Here is a 16,374-nt window from a genome sequence, read left to right as displayed (position 1 = left end):
AGTAAGCTGCTTTCCCAAAAATACAAATTATTTCTCTTCTAAAAGCTAAATTCAAGGAGTTTTAATGTCATTATTAGACAATTACATACTGTAGCTTCTTTTCTAATCAATCATATTCCAAATTGATTGGCAAACTCCAATCAATTTGCCAGCAGTATGTGGCTGGCAAATGATACAGCTTGATTTTCCTACAATTTTGGACAGAGAAGTAAATGTATGGTAAACAACCTTAATTGAATTATGACTCATTTCATGCTTATTTCAGCTATATAAGACAGTTCTAGTACCAACTTATTTAAAGCTGTTCCCATTTAAATCATTTAAAACCATAAACCTTTTTAAAAAATAACTGGTATTTATATTAAATGGCTAAAAATAATTTTTCAAAATATAGTTCTTCTACAGTGCACAATTATTTCCTCTATGTTCTGCAGATAGTTTTTGTTAATTATATTGGAGTTGAAAACAAGAGCAGTGACACCATCAAGCTAGGAAAGGATGTCGCTTACTATGCTCTGTCACCAAACCACTGTTTGCTAAATGCTAAAGTGCTTTTGAACAAAACCATTCACTATACATGTAAATCATCATAGTCTTAATCATTCACATTTTGGTTTTTGCATAATCATAAGCCAGGCAAATGCAATGGTATGGTGTTAGAATGGTTTCCAATAAAATCTTAGTCCAATTTGGGAAAAAATTAGGTTCATCATCAAGTATTAACACTTGTTGTGAGTGTTAATTTGAGGCACTTTTCCTTCTATCAGTAGGAAAAAAAAAAAAAGAAACATTGCTTTTACTCATCATTCAGATGTAGGGAACTGGACAAGGTACATTGCTGCCCTTCTGGATTGTGTTAGCCCTACAGTAGTTTTTAGGATTAAGAAGTGAGACCAGGAGAAGAAAAAGTAGTTAAGTCTGTAAAACTAGAGGGGAACTGAAGTCATTCAAGCAACAAGAAGTATTTTATAATTTCTATTGGAAGTCTAGTCATGGATAGGTAGACTGTAACCTAAATTTCATTTTATAAAGGTCTGGAAGGTACCACCTTCAAGAACCTTGTAAGCAAACCCAACTCTGTTTCATAGGTAGTGGTACCTTTTTTTTTTTTTTTTTTTTTGAGACAGAGTCTTGCTCTGTTGCCTGGGCTAGAGTGAGTGCCGTGGCATTAGCCTAGCTCACAGCAACCTCAAATTCCTGGGCTTAAGCAATCCTCCTGCCTCAGCATCCCAAGTAGCTGGGACTACAGGCATGTGCCACCATGCCCAGCTAATTTTTCTATATATATTTTTAGTTGTTCATATAATTTCTTTCTATTTTTAGTAGAGATGGGGGTCTCACTCTTGCTCAGGCTGGTCTCGAACTCCTGACCTCTAGCGATCCTCCCGCCTTGGCCTCCCAGAGTGCTAGGATAACAGGCGTGAGCCACCACACCCGGCCCCAGTGGTACTTTTTATAAGCCATGTTGTTTGTAAGGATATGTACAAATCTAAAACAAAATTTTTTTTAATTTTCCTATGATGCCAAAAGGGAGAGAGAACTTTCCCGTGCTTTTTTCTTACATTTCCTTTAGAGAACTTGTCATTGTAAATCCTTTTTCTGTGCTTTTGAGATGTTAATCTTTTAAAAAGTTGAATAAACCTCATGCCATTTTATACCCCAGAACCATCTCTTTTTGGGGGGTCTTGGGGCCATCACTTTGAAATGTGAGCATCGAGGAGGAAGGGCCCTGTCTCCCCTTCTCTGTGGGAGTTTAGCCTAGATTTCTGGCTCCCAGTACTAACTTCCTGCTTGTTGTCAAGATATAAGTTTTATGTTTCCTTTGGATACAGATAATTAACATGTATGTAAAGGATTATAAATGTCTGACTATCTAAAAGGGTGAGATTTGTCTTTGTAATCTCTTTAGCAGCTTGCCTGTGATGTGCATCACATTTTACTACTTTTTTTTCTTTTTGCAAAAATGTGGAAACAACATTTAAATGCTTATTCAAGAATAAAATGGTTTCTTTCCTGCATTTGTGGAGAGGATTATCAGGGTTGGCAGATTTTATTTATAATTATATTTTCCCAACATATTCCTGCTACCAGGTGCACTACTAGACTTTATCAGCAATTCTCACAGTTACCCAGAAAGATCAGTATTGCTACCTTTGTTTTAACAAGGAGTTAAACTGAAAAACAAAGGGAAGGTGCTGTGAGTCAGGGACAGAACTAGGAATGAAGCCAGCAGTTTTAACGCTTTGCTAATCCTTAATGAAAAGGAGAAAAAGAAAAACCAAAAAAGAACACACCTGTTCCCTCAAGTAACTTAGTTTGATTGTTCAAGCTAAGTGAAATGGCTTTCCCCTAGGGTTCAGTGCAAGGTAATGCCTCATTCTCTTCAGGGGCATAATCCTGCATCTGTGGAGCATAATCCTGTAATCCTGCTGCCTTGACAAATTCGGGGAAGGTCAAGGAATCAGATTTTATGCCAGTATGACCTTTTTGCTCTAAGAATAAGCCAATAGTGTCCCTATAGGGAAGTGTGATGCTGCGTGTGAATAATGGCTCTTCAATTCCCAGTAGCTCCCGAGTATGCCGAGAAATTACCTGAAATGCAAGGATAATTTTTTAATGGGACTAACCTGAAAACACAATTAAATCAAAGAAGTTTTATTTAGTTTCCTAGGCCTCTTGAATGCTAACCCCTTAAGTTATTTCTATGAGAAAATAAAATAATGAAATAAATTCACAGACTTACTAGCCTGGCCTTAACTAAACCAAGTTCTTCTTCTTTTTTTTCCCCCCCAAGAGATAGGGTCTCCCTGTATCATCCAGGCTGGAGTACGGTGGCATGATCATAGCTTACTGTAACCTCCAACTCCTGCGGTCAGGTGATCCTCCTGGCTTAGCCTCCCAAATAGCTGGGACTACAAGCACATGCCTGTACACCTAGCTAATTAAAAAAAAATTTTTTTATAGAGATGGGGTCTTACTATATTGCCCAGGCTACTCTTGAACTCCTGCCAAAGTGCTGAGATTACAGGTATGAGATATCAAATCTGGCTAAAACCAAGTTCTTAAGAGAAACATCACATAATTTATTATCCCTTTTAAAGTTCCATTTAAAGATGTTTCCAGGCTTTGTATCAGATGGTCACAATGGGATCACTTTTTTTTGCCAAGCAATTTGACCAACCATAAGAGTAGATAATATGTTCAGATTAGGAGCCATGACTATCCCTTGGAAGGTCAATAAATAACTTGTCTATAAGAGCTCAGTGAATTTGCAACTAAGGATAAAAAAACCATTACACAAATAGTCACCTAATTTTTTGTAACTAAAAAATAGATCTCAAACACTAAAAAGCAGACATTAAAGTTCCAGATGCTTTATTAGTACTCGTATATCCTTTTAAAATATCTTTTGCCACAATTTTCAGTGTCTATAAAACAAAATTTGTACTCATTGAGCACCATGCCACTTCATATCCTAGATTAATTTGTGATTGCTTTTCAAAATTCTAGTTTTAATCATAGGTCAGTTATAATACTGCCATTTGAGTTCATATTCTACATCTGGATGAGAATGTAGTTCATGAAATTGCTGCTAGACCACAACCAAAGGGGTATTTGGAATAGATTTTTTGAAACATATAAAGCTATGGGTCTTTAAATTCATGCCACAGACAATTCTAAACCTGATGTAAAACTGCCCATTAGCAATGCATTTTAGATAGGCACGATATCTTTCTTCTCAAACCTTACCTTAACTAGTTTTGTTTAGACTCCAGAGGTGGTTTATGGGTAAAAGACAGAATCTACATAGTTGCTTGGAATTCCCAGTGAAAATTCTATTTTTTTTTTCTTTAAGAGACAAGGTCTCCCTGTGTAGCCCAGGCTGCAGAGCAGTGGCTCTTCACAGGCACAATTAGAGTGCACTACAGACTGGAATTGCTGGGCTCAAGTGATCCCCCGGGCTCAGTCTCCTGAGTAGCCCAGTGAGAATTCTAATTGAGGTTTATAGCAGTTGGGGTTTCTAGGAACTGAGATCCAAATTACTATAATGGGCTCTTAAGAGTTCTCATTTGTGATTGATGCTGCTACATTGAGCACCTTGTTTGGTACCTCACTCTGATTCTCCTTTAGTATATGTGCTGCTGAAGCAAGCACTGATTATTTAGAATGCCCTAAGATATTTCACAAATTCCCCAATGTTTACAGATGGAGCCCCAGGAAGTAAGTGGCAGTCATATACACATTCTTTTTTTGAGAACAGAGTCTTGCTCTGTTGCTGGGCTAGAGTGTACTGGCATTATCATAACTCACTGCAACCTCAAACTCCTGAGCTTGAGCAATCTTTCTGCCTTACCCTCCCAAGTAGCTGGGACTACAGGCGTGCACTACCACACCCAGCTAATTTTTCTATTTTTTGTAGAGATGAGGTCTTGCTCTTGCTCGGGCTGGTCTTGAACGCTTAGCCTCAAGTGATTCTCCTGCCTCAAAGTACTAGGATTACAGGCATGAGCCACTGCACCCAGCCTCACATTTACTATTAACAAAAAGAGCTATGTGCCCACTGTGGGTTGAAAGTCCAGTACTATTTAGTACCATATTCCTATGCAGAAATTAAGTGTTCCTGACATATTCATGTGTTTTTGAGAAGCTTTTTGTTTGTTTTTGTAAGGGAATGTAAATGTAATCTACTGATATTCCCTTTCATGGGCTATAACAACAAATGGTATAGGTTTCTTAATAAAAACAATAATTTCTTTAAAAAATAGAAATTAAAAGTATTATAAAGCTATTGGTTACATGTAGAAGAGTCACATTGGAATCAAGAAATAAAATCTAACCATCCCTCCTCTAATTCATTGATTCTTAAAAGTATGTCTGTGGTTCATCAATGAAACAAGAGGGTCCTCTGATAGGCCATAAATTGATCTAAAACTGCAAGTACTTTCTTCAGTTCTGATGAACAAATAACAAGCAACAGAATATTTTTGCCTAAGACTTAGAGCAACTTACTAGTAAGTTACTTGAGTTAGTAAGGATTATTAGAAATAGGTAGTCTTGAAGATTATTAGAGTTTTCTAAGGATTCTTAATTTCACATTCTAGGACAGTGGCCCATACTCAATGCCTGCATCACTGCAGAACACCTTATGCATATGGCCTCAAGCAGTTATTTGTAATGCCTATAGTTTTCAAGAAGACTCTATTACTACATCATCATCATCTCTTGTGTGGATCATGGTTTTCAAAGGCTGCTGTTCTTGCTTTAATTGTAAACTACTGATGGTTTTGCTTCATCATTACCAATTTATTGTGTACTCTTTAATTACCTTATAGTATATAACTATATACATTTGCATAACTGGAACCTATAATTTACTTTAAACCTAAACACATAACTATTGTGGTTCAAATATGAATCATCCATACCACTATTATTAAAGCAGATATACAGTCTCCTTAAAATCTGCTTGTTGATTCATGCAACAGCATGCATTAATCTTAAATGCCTTTTGCTAAGGGAAAGAAGCCAGACCTAAAGGCTACATATTACTTGATTCCATTTATGTGATATTTTAGAAAAGGCAGAACCATAGGGCAAAAAACCAGATGAGTGGTTACTAGAGATTGGGGTGGAGGGATGAACTAACTACAAAGGACACAGAGGAAAATTTTAGGATGATAGAATTGTTCCATATAGTTCTCTGGTGGTGGATACACGACACTATGCATTTGTCAGAACCCACAGAACTGCATACAACAAAGAGTGATTTTATAGTATGCAAACTTTTAAAAAGCCAGGCTATTGAGGGAACCCAGGATGGAATATAAGCTGTGGACAAATGAATCTAACTGTATTACAAAGTAAGACATAATCTCACTGAATGGGGTAGGGAAGAAAGGAGCTGACTTAAATAACTTTAACTTTGGAAAACAGTGCTTTGTCTAGATACTGTAAGGCTAAAGACAAAAAGAACTACACAAACATTGAACTGTATTTGGTAAACTTGTTTCTCATAGGGATATATAAATTCATAGATAAGGAGAGCCAGGTTTCCCACTGTCAGAAAAAGAAGTTATAAATAAGCAAGGGGGCTTGAGGGTAGGAAGGATGGGAATGCTAGAATGAACTATGTGATGTTGGACTAGAGTCAGAGATACCAATGTGAACTCATGCTTATTTTAATACAGGTATGTATACAGATATATAGATAAATGCAGAAATAAGGTAATTGTGTCCACATGTAGTTAGTATACATACATATATTTCCTAGATCTTTCTGCTAAGAGTGCCTAGAAGCAGTGACACTCCAGTAGCAACAAGCACAACTAGTGCCCACGACTGGGTTTCTAAATACCATTCTCTGATAAAAGGAACTAGGGCTCCTTGGAGACATGGTTGATTTTAGTGCTGCAGCAAGAAAAAGGTGAGCCTGAAGCAACTTGTAGTGCCAGAAAGTAAGGAGATGCCAAAAAAAAAAAAAAAAACCAAACCATGTCAAAAGGATAGAGAAGCCAATTTATTAATAAAAGAGCTCTCAATAGTAAAGGATAGAATGATTTGAGCAACAAAATAAGTAACAGTATTGGATTATAACCCAAAGAATAAATATATCTGTAAGTCCATACTAATATAAATGACTGAATAGATTTTAAAAAATGGGGGAGAAGGGACAATTAAATGTAGAAAAGTTCCTTACAGAAAAGCTCCTATTAAACATAGAAGGAATGAGGGAAACAGAAGAAAGATGAATGGTAAAATAAGCGGGCAAAACTCCAAGGAGAAACAAGATGTTTGCATAGCTTCAAACTATTAATATCTTCCCTAATACATTTATCACTATAGGTCCATAAACTCTTTGATATTCTTCCCTTTGGGAGGTGAAGTTTACTTCCTCTTCTCCTTAAATGTGAGCTGGACTTAGTAACTCACTTCTAATGAGCAGAATATGAAAAGGGAAACATAATAACTTTATAGTGAAGAAATCTGGCAGACAGAATCCTCTGATATGATGAGATGAGAAGGGCTCATCACCTCGTGACAGTCTCTCCCTAAATCTGTAACTTTTGTCTAATCATGGGAAACATCAGAAAAACTAAAATTGAGGGAAATCTACAACATACCTGATCTCTACTCTTCAAAAGTGTCAAGGTCATGAAAGACAAAGAAAGATCAAGAAACTGTCACATATTGCAGGAGACCAGGGAAACATAACAGCTAAGTACAATGTGGTACCCCACACTAGATCCTGGAACAAAAAATCACCCATCAGTGGAAAAAGTGCAGAAATATGAATAAATGTAGTTTAACAATACTATACCACCATTAATTTCTTAGTTTTGATAAGTGTACTATTATTGCATAACATTAGGGGAAGCTGGGTTAAGAGTACACCAGTACTCTCTGTACTATCTTTGCAACTCTTCCGTAAAACTGAAATTATTTGCAAATTAAAAGGTTTAAATAAAAGAAAAATATTTTTGTCTAGTGATACTTCATTGCTGACAGGTTGTTATGAATCCATGCTATTTAAATTGTTTGCAGCAAGACAAGGGTAGTAAAATTGCTGAGATACTGTAGTGTTTAAGGCTATACTTTATAATATAAAATGATGCATACAAATGGAATAAATAACTCATCATGTTCTCCAAATATTTATCACAAAATTCTTTTGTTCACTTGATGAAGTGAATAGTTAAAAATATTTTGAGAATTATTTTCTAAGAGAAAAAGATGAAGCCAATATAATGCTATCTTGTCTAGCTTGTCTTTACAATAAATAAGATTGACTTTCTGTCCCCTAATGTATCATTACAACTGGGAAAGACAGGTCAGTGGTTTCAAGAGCTTCGTTGGCCGGTGGAAAGGAGAATTAGTGCTTCTTTCCTCCTATACTCCTCACCAGTCTCACACAAGTATTTAGCTTTTCTCTGGTCCTTCTAGTATGTTGCACTAAGGACAAAAGGAAAGGTTATTTCTGCAGGTGAAGCATGAGTAATTCCAAAATTGAAGTAAAAGAAAGTTTTGAAGATAATGGAAATTGGCCATAAATTAACTGCAAGGCTTGTAAAGGGAGTGCACAGTGGAAATGTGGTTCAAATTCTTAGCAGCGTGTCCAGAATTCTGTACTCTCAAGCAACTTCCTCCCATTCTCCCAAAGTCCATAAATGATAACGTGGGAGACTTAGCATGAAAAAGATAACTATGCTGTTTAAGTGTTGTTATGGGATAAATTGTGGGTGGACTAGGTGCTATAATTACAATGGAGAGATTAAAAATGCTTCCTATATCAGTAAGGAAGATAACTATAGCATACTTAAGTTCATGTATGATGAACTCTAAGAAGTTACCTCTGTCTTAGAGTATAATTAGCTTTTTTATGTGGACGTATGTATCAAGCAAAGGTTATATAACATACCTTTGAACATCTTGATCTGTTACTCTCGTGACCTCGAGGAATGGCCAAATTTGTCTAGTGACTTTGATAAATATTCCAAAGTTTGCTTATTCAAACTTCTCAGGTTATAAGGATTGACCACGGGGTTCATCATTTACTATTAAGGATTTCAGAAGATTTTTAAGACCTCTCGTTTCTTGCAAGACCAGAAAAAGCATAACTAGAATCTTTGTTATTGTGTGTTGATATTGTACTTTTGGAATTAGAATGTCAAGGAAGCAAAATGAATTGGCAAACTCTTAAAAATGCTTTTTCATGATAAAAAGCAGAAATTCTTGGTACTTAAATGTTTCAGGAATTTGGATTACAGGTTACTATTTTGCTAGTTCTGTTCCTTATTTTGATTTAGAAAATTCAGTACACCCATAAATATAAATATTAGAGCTCATAAACACAGCAGTATCATCTTTGAACATAAAAAGAATGAGATATTTATCTGGCAGTACTTGGTAGCTAAATGAAGGCATGGTTGGGAATACCAATATATAATAAGTGGTCCTTTCCATATAATGTACATAGACATTTACAGTCACAAAAAGTTCATTGAGAGAGGCAATACAGTGTAGTGGTTTAAACAGAACATGGTTTGGGAAGTCACACAAAATGGATTTGAATCCTGGCTCTTAAACTTATTATCTGAATGATCCATTGCTTATCTTTCTGGGCCTCAGTTTTCTCTTCTGTAAATGGGAATTAAGTAAAGTAATATATGAACAGTGCTCAACACATAGTAAGCACCCAGCAAAGGATAGCCATTAGCGGAATTCAAGAGATTAAATGTTCAGTTAGGACTATGTGTTTAATAATTTAAAGAATTTCCTTAGCTGAGAGTGGTGGCAACCACCTGTAGTCCTAGCTGAGGCTGAGGCGGGAGGATCACTTGAGCCTAAGAGTTTGAGGCTATGGTAAGCTGTGGCCATGTCACTGCACTCCAGGCTGGGTGACAGAATAGACCCTATCTCTAAAATATATATATGTATATTTTAAAGAATTCCTTATATCTTGTTGCCGGTAAAATGACTTGGATATTAACAAATGTAGTTTTCTTATTTTCTAAACCATATGACTTAGGGAATTATAAGGTTCTAAGGCCTGACAAAGAGTCACCTAGGGAACAGATTCCAGAGCCTACCCTAGCCTTAATGAATCAAAATCTCTGGAGGATGGAGCCTAGGAATCTACCTTTAAAAAAAAAAATCTCATCTGATTCTAAAGACTATCCAAGTTTGGGGACCACTGAGGTAGAACATTTATGGGCATGACTGTACTGAGTGAAACCACTGTTATGTTGGTGTGGTGTGCTAAAGGAAAGGTTACAAATGAGATCATGTATGTGACACTTTGTAAATTGCAAAACACTGCAAATGGAGGGTACTGTTATATAAAGGTACGTAATCATGAACTGTTGGTGCTGGAGAGATTTTAGGAAATTGAGGCCTCAAGAGGTTAATGTAACTTGTTTCAAAGTTAGGCAGCAAAGCAAGCAAAACATATATGGTGTTATATAAGTGCCAAATGGATGTTAGAGATATAACATGTTATAAGAGCTTGGGAGGAGAGGTTACTGTGGGCTAAGAAGGTCAGGAAAGACTTCTTTTTTTTTTTTTTTTTTTTTGAGACAGAGTCTCACTCTGTTGCCCAGGCTAGAGTGCCATGGCATCAACCTAGCTCACAGCAACCTCAAACTCCTGGGCTCAAGCGATCCTTCTGCCTCAGCCTCCTCCCGAGTAGCTGGGACTACAGGCATGCGCCACCATGCTCGGCTCATTTTTTCTATATTTTTAGTTGTCCACATAATTTCTTTCTATTTTTTTAGTAGAGACGGGGTCTCGCTCTTGCTCAGGCTGGTCTCGAACTCCCGAGCTCAAACAATCCTCCCACCTCGGCCTCCCAGAGTGCTAGGATTACAGGCGTGAGCCACCGCGCCTGGCTAGGAAAGACTTCTTGAGATGAGAATGAGGAGTTGGTTCTGCAGGATTACGATTTCTATTAGTAATACAGGGGATGGAGAAACTGAGCAAAGATGCAGAGGGAGGAAAGCACCAGACAGGTTTGCAAGGGTGTGAGTTAGACCTAGTAAGCTGGAGTACAAGATTCACATAGAGGAATGCTAGGCAGAGACCTTACAGAGGGCTTGAATCCTAAACTAAGGAGCTGAGACTATCTTGAGAGCAGACAGGATCTAAAGAAGGTTTCTGAATAGTATATATGTAGTTACAATGTGAGAGCCTAAAAGTAGGGCACTTGAATCCACAGGGCCCATGGAGAGAGACTAAAAGCAGGAGGCCACAGCAGTGTTCTAGCTATGAGGCCATACAGGTCTGAAAAGTGGGAACAGAGAAAACCAGATGGCTTAAGTAGCACATTAGGGATCGGATAGTTCTTGGGATCTCTGTGGGGCTCAAAGAAGAGAAAGGCTCACCACTGTGAGCCTGGGGGACCAGAAGTATGAGGACACTATTGACAGGAATGGGAAGTTAGGCTGGAAGAAAAGGAGGTTGGTTTGAGACAGTTGATAGCATTGTTCCAGTGCTCTACAGGGAAACTGATTACAGCTCACCTTCATGTCCTCAAAATCTGTGATCCCTATCTGAGGGAGGTTTGAGCAGTTTACGTGGATGAGTTTTCGGCCACTGATGAAGTTTGCAGTAAAACACTCCTGTCAGTACAACAAGAACATCTCTCAAAAAATGTACTGCAAGTAGAAGAAGGGAAGAAAGGGAGGGAAGGAAGGAGGGAGAGAGGGAAGAAATCCTGTTTGTCTCTGGTTCTATACTATTAAATGAAAAAAATATTTTTTATCCTAATGATACATTTTTTTCCATCTAAGCTCTTAATTAAATTTCACACTGCTCCTTAAATTTTTTTTTGGCATACTACAACCAGTATTTCTTCATGTCTTAAGTATATGTCTCTGTTATTCAGGTTGGAGTGCAGTGGTGTGATCATAGCTCACTACAACCTCCAACTCCTGGGCTTAAGCCATCCTCCTGCCTCAGCCTCCTGAATTGCTGGGCCTACAGGTGCACACTACCACACTTGGCTAATTTTTTCTTTTTTAATTTTGTAGAGACAGGGTCTTGCTTTTGCTCAGTCAGGTCTTGAACTCCTGGCCTTAAGCAATCCTCCCGCCTTGGGGATTACAGGCTTGAGCCACCATGCCCGGCCTCCATTATACTTTTAAGTACAGGGAGCACAAAGGGTTTCAGATCTTGTGTTGTTTTCTGGTAGACTAAAACATAGTTCGCATCAGTGAAATAAGAGGTTTATACTATCTTTTAAATAAAGTAGTTTTTGGTTAATTGGCCAACTTAAATTAATACATGTAAGTGCTCATGACACATATGATATATTTGGGGCAGACAATCAATAGTACAAGTTCAAGTTATGGGAGCTGCCACTAAAATTGACCAAATACCAAAAAGTCTACCTTGGACAAAATCTATTTAAAAATATAGTTTTCTATGAAATGAGGCCTATATAAACTTCTTGGTCTTTACTCAATGATTTCAGAGAACTGTAATCACTGGGATGAAGAGGAAAAACAAATAAATGTGACCCTCCCTTCCTCTCCCAAAACATCAATCAATCAATCAATCAATCAGTGGCAAGGCCAAAATTAAAATCCAAGTTAACTCTATACAATCCAGGACTTTTCTGTACTCCTTCTAGTGAAGAAGAGGCAAGAGCTCAAGTCAGGTTAGATGGAAAAAGAGGTAGAAAGATGAGAGCATGTGATTTCAAAAAATGTTATTTTTGTATACCTTGTACTGAGGGAAGCCTAGCTGGCTAATCCACTCTGCAACTTTCTCTGGGTCCCAATGAAGATACTCAAATTTAAACTCAGTCATTGTTTTTGGCTGGGTTTCTTTATCTTCAGGTATCAGTTCTTTTGACTCTTGGGACAAATTTGAAACTTTTTTTTCACTAAAAACCTCTCTTAATTCCGTCTGGCACTCTGATAGCTGTGAGTTTGAGTATTCTTTACTGATTTCATTAAGCAGTTTTTGGAGCTCTTGAGAAAACTCATAATCTGTACTAACTGATTCTATTTCATCATCCCTGAGAGATCTTAATGCATAATAGTCTTTTTTGACTTCTTCAGTTTCTCTTAGTGGCAACTTTCCTGTTTGATGCTTGGGGTGCTGTAGGTCATCCTTGTCTACAGAATACTTAGGTTTGATTGGTTCTGGCCTGTCTTCTTTGGGAAATTCTACATGTGTCTCTCTTGGTTTGGCTTCCTCTGGTAACTGCAGATTTTTCTCCTCAGTTAGTTTTGATCGTGTCTCCTCTTGAACCTCTGGTTTGATCTCTTGTGGAAGCATTAGACCAGTCTCTGGAGGCTCTGCAATTTTTTCTTCACTTGACTTTCTTCTTCTCTCTGGAACGTCTGGTTTGGTCTTTTCTGATTGTTTTAGACTTGTTTTCTCAATTGGTTTTCTTGATTCTTCCTCAGGAAACTCTGTGATCTCTTCTAGTGGCTCTGGAACTTCCCCATCAGTGGACTTTCTTGGTTTGTGGTCTAGAAACTCTAATTTAGTCTGCTCAGGTAGCTCTGTCCCTTTCTCCTCACTTGACTGCCTTTTCATCTCTGGAATCTCTGGTTTAGTCTCTTCTGGAGGCTCTAGACCTGCCTCCCCGGTAGACTGTCTTTCCTGCTCTTGGAACTCTGGTTTAGTCTGCTCAGGTGGCTCTGTCCCTTTCTCTTCACTTGACTGCCTTTTCATCTCTGGAATCTCTGGTTCAGTCTCTTCTGGAAGCTCTAGACCTGCCTCTTTGGTAGACTGTCTTGGTTCTTGCTCTTGGAACTCTGGTTTAGTCTGCTCAGGTGGCTCTGTCCCTTTCTCTTCACTTGACTGCCTTTTCATCTCTGGAATCTCTGGTTCAGTCTCTTCTGGAGGCTCTAGACCTGCCTCCTCAGTAGATTGTCTTGGTTCCTGCTCTTGGAACTCTGGTTTAGTCTGCTCAGGTGGCTCTGTCCCTTTCTCTTCACTTGACTGTCTTTTTGCCTCTGGAATCTCTGGTTTACTCTCTTCTGGAGACTCTAGACCTGCCTCCTCAGGAGATTGTCTTGGTTCCTGCTCTTGGAACTCTGGTTTAGTCTGCTCAGGTGGCTCTATCCCTTTCTCTCCACTTGACTGCCTTTTCATCTCTGGAATCTCTGGTTCAGTCTCTCCTGGAGGCTCTAGACCTGCCTCCTCAGTAGATTGTCTTGGTTCCTGCTCTTGGAACTCTGGTTTAGTCTGCTCAGGTGGCTCTATCCCTTTCTCTCCACTTGACTGCCTTTTCATCTCTGGAATCTCTGGTTCAGTCTCTCCTGGAGGCTCTAGACCTGCCTCCTCAGTAGATTGTCTTGGTTCCTGCTCTTGGAACTCTGGTTTAGTCTGCTCAGGTGGCTCTATCCCTTTCTCTCCACTTGACTGCCTTTTCATCTCTGGAATCTCTGGTTCAGTCTCTCCTGGAGGCTCTAGACCTGCCTCCTCAGTAGATTGTCTTGGTTCCTGCTCTTGGAACTCTGGTTTAGACTGCTCAGGTAGCTCTGTCCTTTTCTCCTCAGTTGACTCTCTTCGTGTCTCCTCTGGTATCTCCTCTGGTTTGGTCATCTTTAGTGGCTGTAGATCTGCCTCTTCAACTGATTTTCTTGGTTTCTCACTTGGAAAATCTGGTTTGGTCTGCTCTGGAGGCTCTAGACCTGTCTCTTCATATTGCTCTCTAAGAGATTCCTCTGGAACCTCCCGTTCTGTCTCTTTTAGTAACCCTGAACTTGTCTCACTGATTATGGACTTTCTTTCACTGATTGTTTCCATTGGTCGCGCTGTATCTGTTTCCGTAGCTGACTTTTGAAGTGCGTCCTCTGTAACGTTTGGTTTAGCCTCCCCTGGTGGCTCTAGGTCTGACTCCTCATCCTTTTCATCCACAGGGACCTCCAAATTTTTGAAAACCTCTGTCTCTCCGGATATCTCCCGCTTTGCCTCTTGAGGCATCCCTGGTTCAGTTTCGCTGGATAGGTCTACCTGGGACTCCCTGGGACTTTCTCCCTCGGATGTCTTACTGGGTTTTAGCTGCACATTCTTAGCACTCTCTGGCTCCCCCTCTTTTAAGTCCTCTTCCTTGGTGTCTGGCTGTGGCTCTTGGTCAGTCTCTGCGGATAGTTCCGGGCCTGCCTCTGCCAAGGTGTTCGGGTCTACATTTTCATACAATTTACGAAGTTCAGGCAGTTCGGGTTTCTTAGGCTCCGGCCATTCATCTTCTTCTGGGCCGGAATCATAATCCTCAGGGACTTCAGCCATTTGCAGCTTAGCGGGTGCGCCCAGGCCTCCTAGCAACCCCAACTTCCGATAGCGTCTCCATGGATACCACGATTTCCGGCAGTGTCTTCCTGACTCTTCCCCAGGTTTTGTTTGTTCTTTCAACCCTGACTTTAAAAATAGGCGATCAAAAGCACGCAGTAACCCCTGGGCGTCCGCGTCACCAGCCTCGGCTGCCCGGATCTCTTGCGGCCGCCCGGGGCAGGCGCGCTCTTCCCGCGCCGCCGCGCCCCTCCTTCCGGTTCGCGGGCTCCCTCGGCTCTTCCACGCGCGCCGCGGCCGCTCGCCCGGCCTTCGGCTGTTTCCGGAGCCACTCGCGTGTGGCGGCGGAGACGCTCCCGGCGCGGGCTGCAGATGTCGGACCTGCAGGCGGCTGAGGGGCAGGGCTTCTGGAGCCCCGCAGCCCGCCGAGGGTCGGCAGGCGGCGTCGGGGACGGCTTGGGAGTGGAGGAGAGTCAGGCGGCCACCTCAGGTACGCAAGACCGGGGCGCTGGCGGGTGGGTGCCGCCCGGCCTCAGGGCCCCGCACCTCGGCGCGAGCCTCCGCCGCGCTCCCCAGCGGAGCAGACCCACTTCAGCAGCCCCTTCGCGCTTGGGGGTCCCGCTCTCCCTGGGGCGCGACCCCTGTCCCCGCCGCTGCCACCCCCCGGGCCCTGGGCTGCGCTGGAGGTTATTTTCTACTCCTGTTTCAAAATGCCTTGGTTTCTGCCCGACGTCCTTTCTCAGATTAGCCAGATGGTAGTGACAGGGTCGCTCTGCCCCTGGCACCTCTTCAGCTTCAGCCTGGGTTCGGATCCCACCTCCTTCTGCCGATGACATCTAGATAGCCCACCCGAACCGCCGCCCCCTGCTTCTGGCTCCCCACCCGATCCCCACCTCTGTCCCCTGGCCCAGCCTTCCCACGCGCCTCTCTGCCCCCGTCCGGGCTGGCAGCCTTGCCGTTCTCCGTCAGGAACCCCACTTCGCCCTCGCCTCCCTCCACGTAGGCCCCCTCGCCTCGCCGCCATCCTCTCCACCTCCTAGAGTGGAAGAGATGAAAAGCAGAGTTGGATAGGTAGGCTCTGGGGTCTTTTGATGGAACATACTGGCCAAAGCAAAGGCAGGAAATAGGAATTTTGGTGACCTCCCTTATTCTCCAAGACCTTCACCCTCTTGTTCAGGACGATGTCTCCCTTTCTACCTACAAAAGTTGCTCCGTGTGGATTATTTCAGTGTCCTAAGACAAAAGAGTCCATGTATCACACTTTTATCTTTCAGCCTCCTTATGGTCACCACACACAATGCAACTAAAAGGACGCTGTTTTGAAATACAAAAGGGGAGAGGGGAGAGAACTGGTTTCATTAAGTAGCAAATATAAATTAATTTTCTAGGTCTGAAGTTAAAGTGGACACCTTAAAGGATAGTGGTTGAGGCACTGCTGCAGAGCCAGGGTGCCTGGATTGGAGTCTGAATCGTTAGGCAGGACACTTGACTTCTGTGTGTTCCTCATCTGTAAAGCGTGATGCTTCCTGCCTCACAGCATTGCTGGGAGGATTACTTGAGCCACTATGTCTAAGGCATTTGGTGTGTAGCCCGTAGCACAAGCACACACTATACTTGTGTTCCCTATTA

At 41.0% G+C, this 16,374-nt stretch overlaps 2 protein-coding genes across 3 annotated transcripts in view; one reads left to right on the top strand and one right to left on the bottom strand.

The window, feature by feature from the left end:
- Positions 1–2,349: 2,349 nt before the first annotated feature.
- On the bottom strand, positions 2,350–14,745 carry SAMD15 (sterile alpha motif domain containing 15). The gene is made up of 4 exons (XM_069465163.1): positions 13,929–14,745; positions 12,220–13,085; positions 11,016–11,114; positions 2,350–2,592 (listed from the first exon to the last, which is right to left on the bottom strand). Exons 1-4 carry the CDS (start codon positions 14,743–14,745, stop codon positions 2,350–2,352), a joined length of 2,025 nt encoding a protein of 674 aa, XP_069321264.1.
- Positions 14,746–15,038: 293 nt separating this feature from the next.
- Positions 15,039–16,374, top strand: part of TMED8 (transmembrane p24 trafficking protein family member 8) — a 30,301-nt gene continuing 28,965 nt past the window's right edge. Inside the window, exon 1 of one of the 2 annotated variants that reach the window (XM_069465162.1) lies at positions 15,039–15,235. In XM_069465162.1, coding sequence (XP_069321263.1) covers positions 15,118–15,235 — 118 coding nt within the window. In that variant the 5' untranslated portion in view covers positions 15,039–15,117. The remainder of the gene's footprint in view (positions 15,236–16,374) is intronic. The other variant, XM_069465161.1, reaches the window with a different exon arrangement.

This window comes from Eulemur rufifrons, chromosome 2, assembly GCF_041146395.1.
Source record: "Eulemur rufifrons isolate Redbay chromosome 2, OSU_ERuf_1, whole genome shotgun sequence".
NCBI classification, from domain to species: domain Eukaryota; kingdom Metazoa; phylum Chordata; class Mammalia; order Primates; family Lemuridae; genus Eulemur; species Eulemur rufifrons.
Note: the sequence above shows the minus strand (reverse complement) of the source record. Positions and strands in the feature narration are given on the sequence as shown.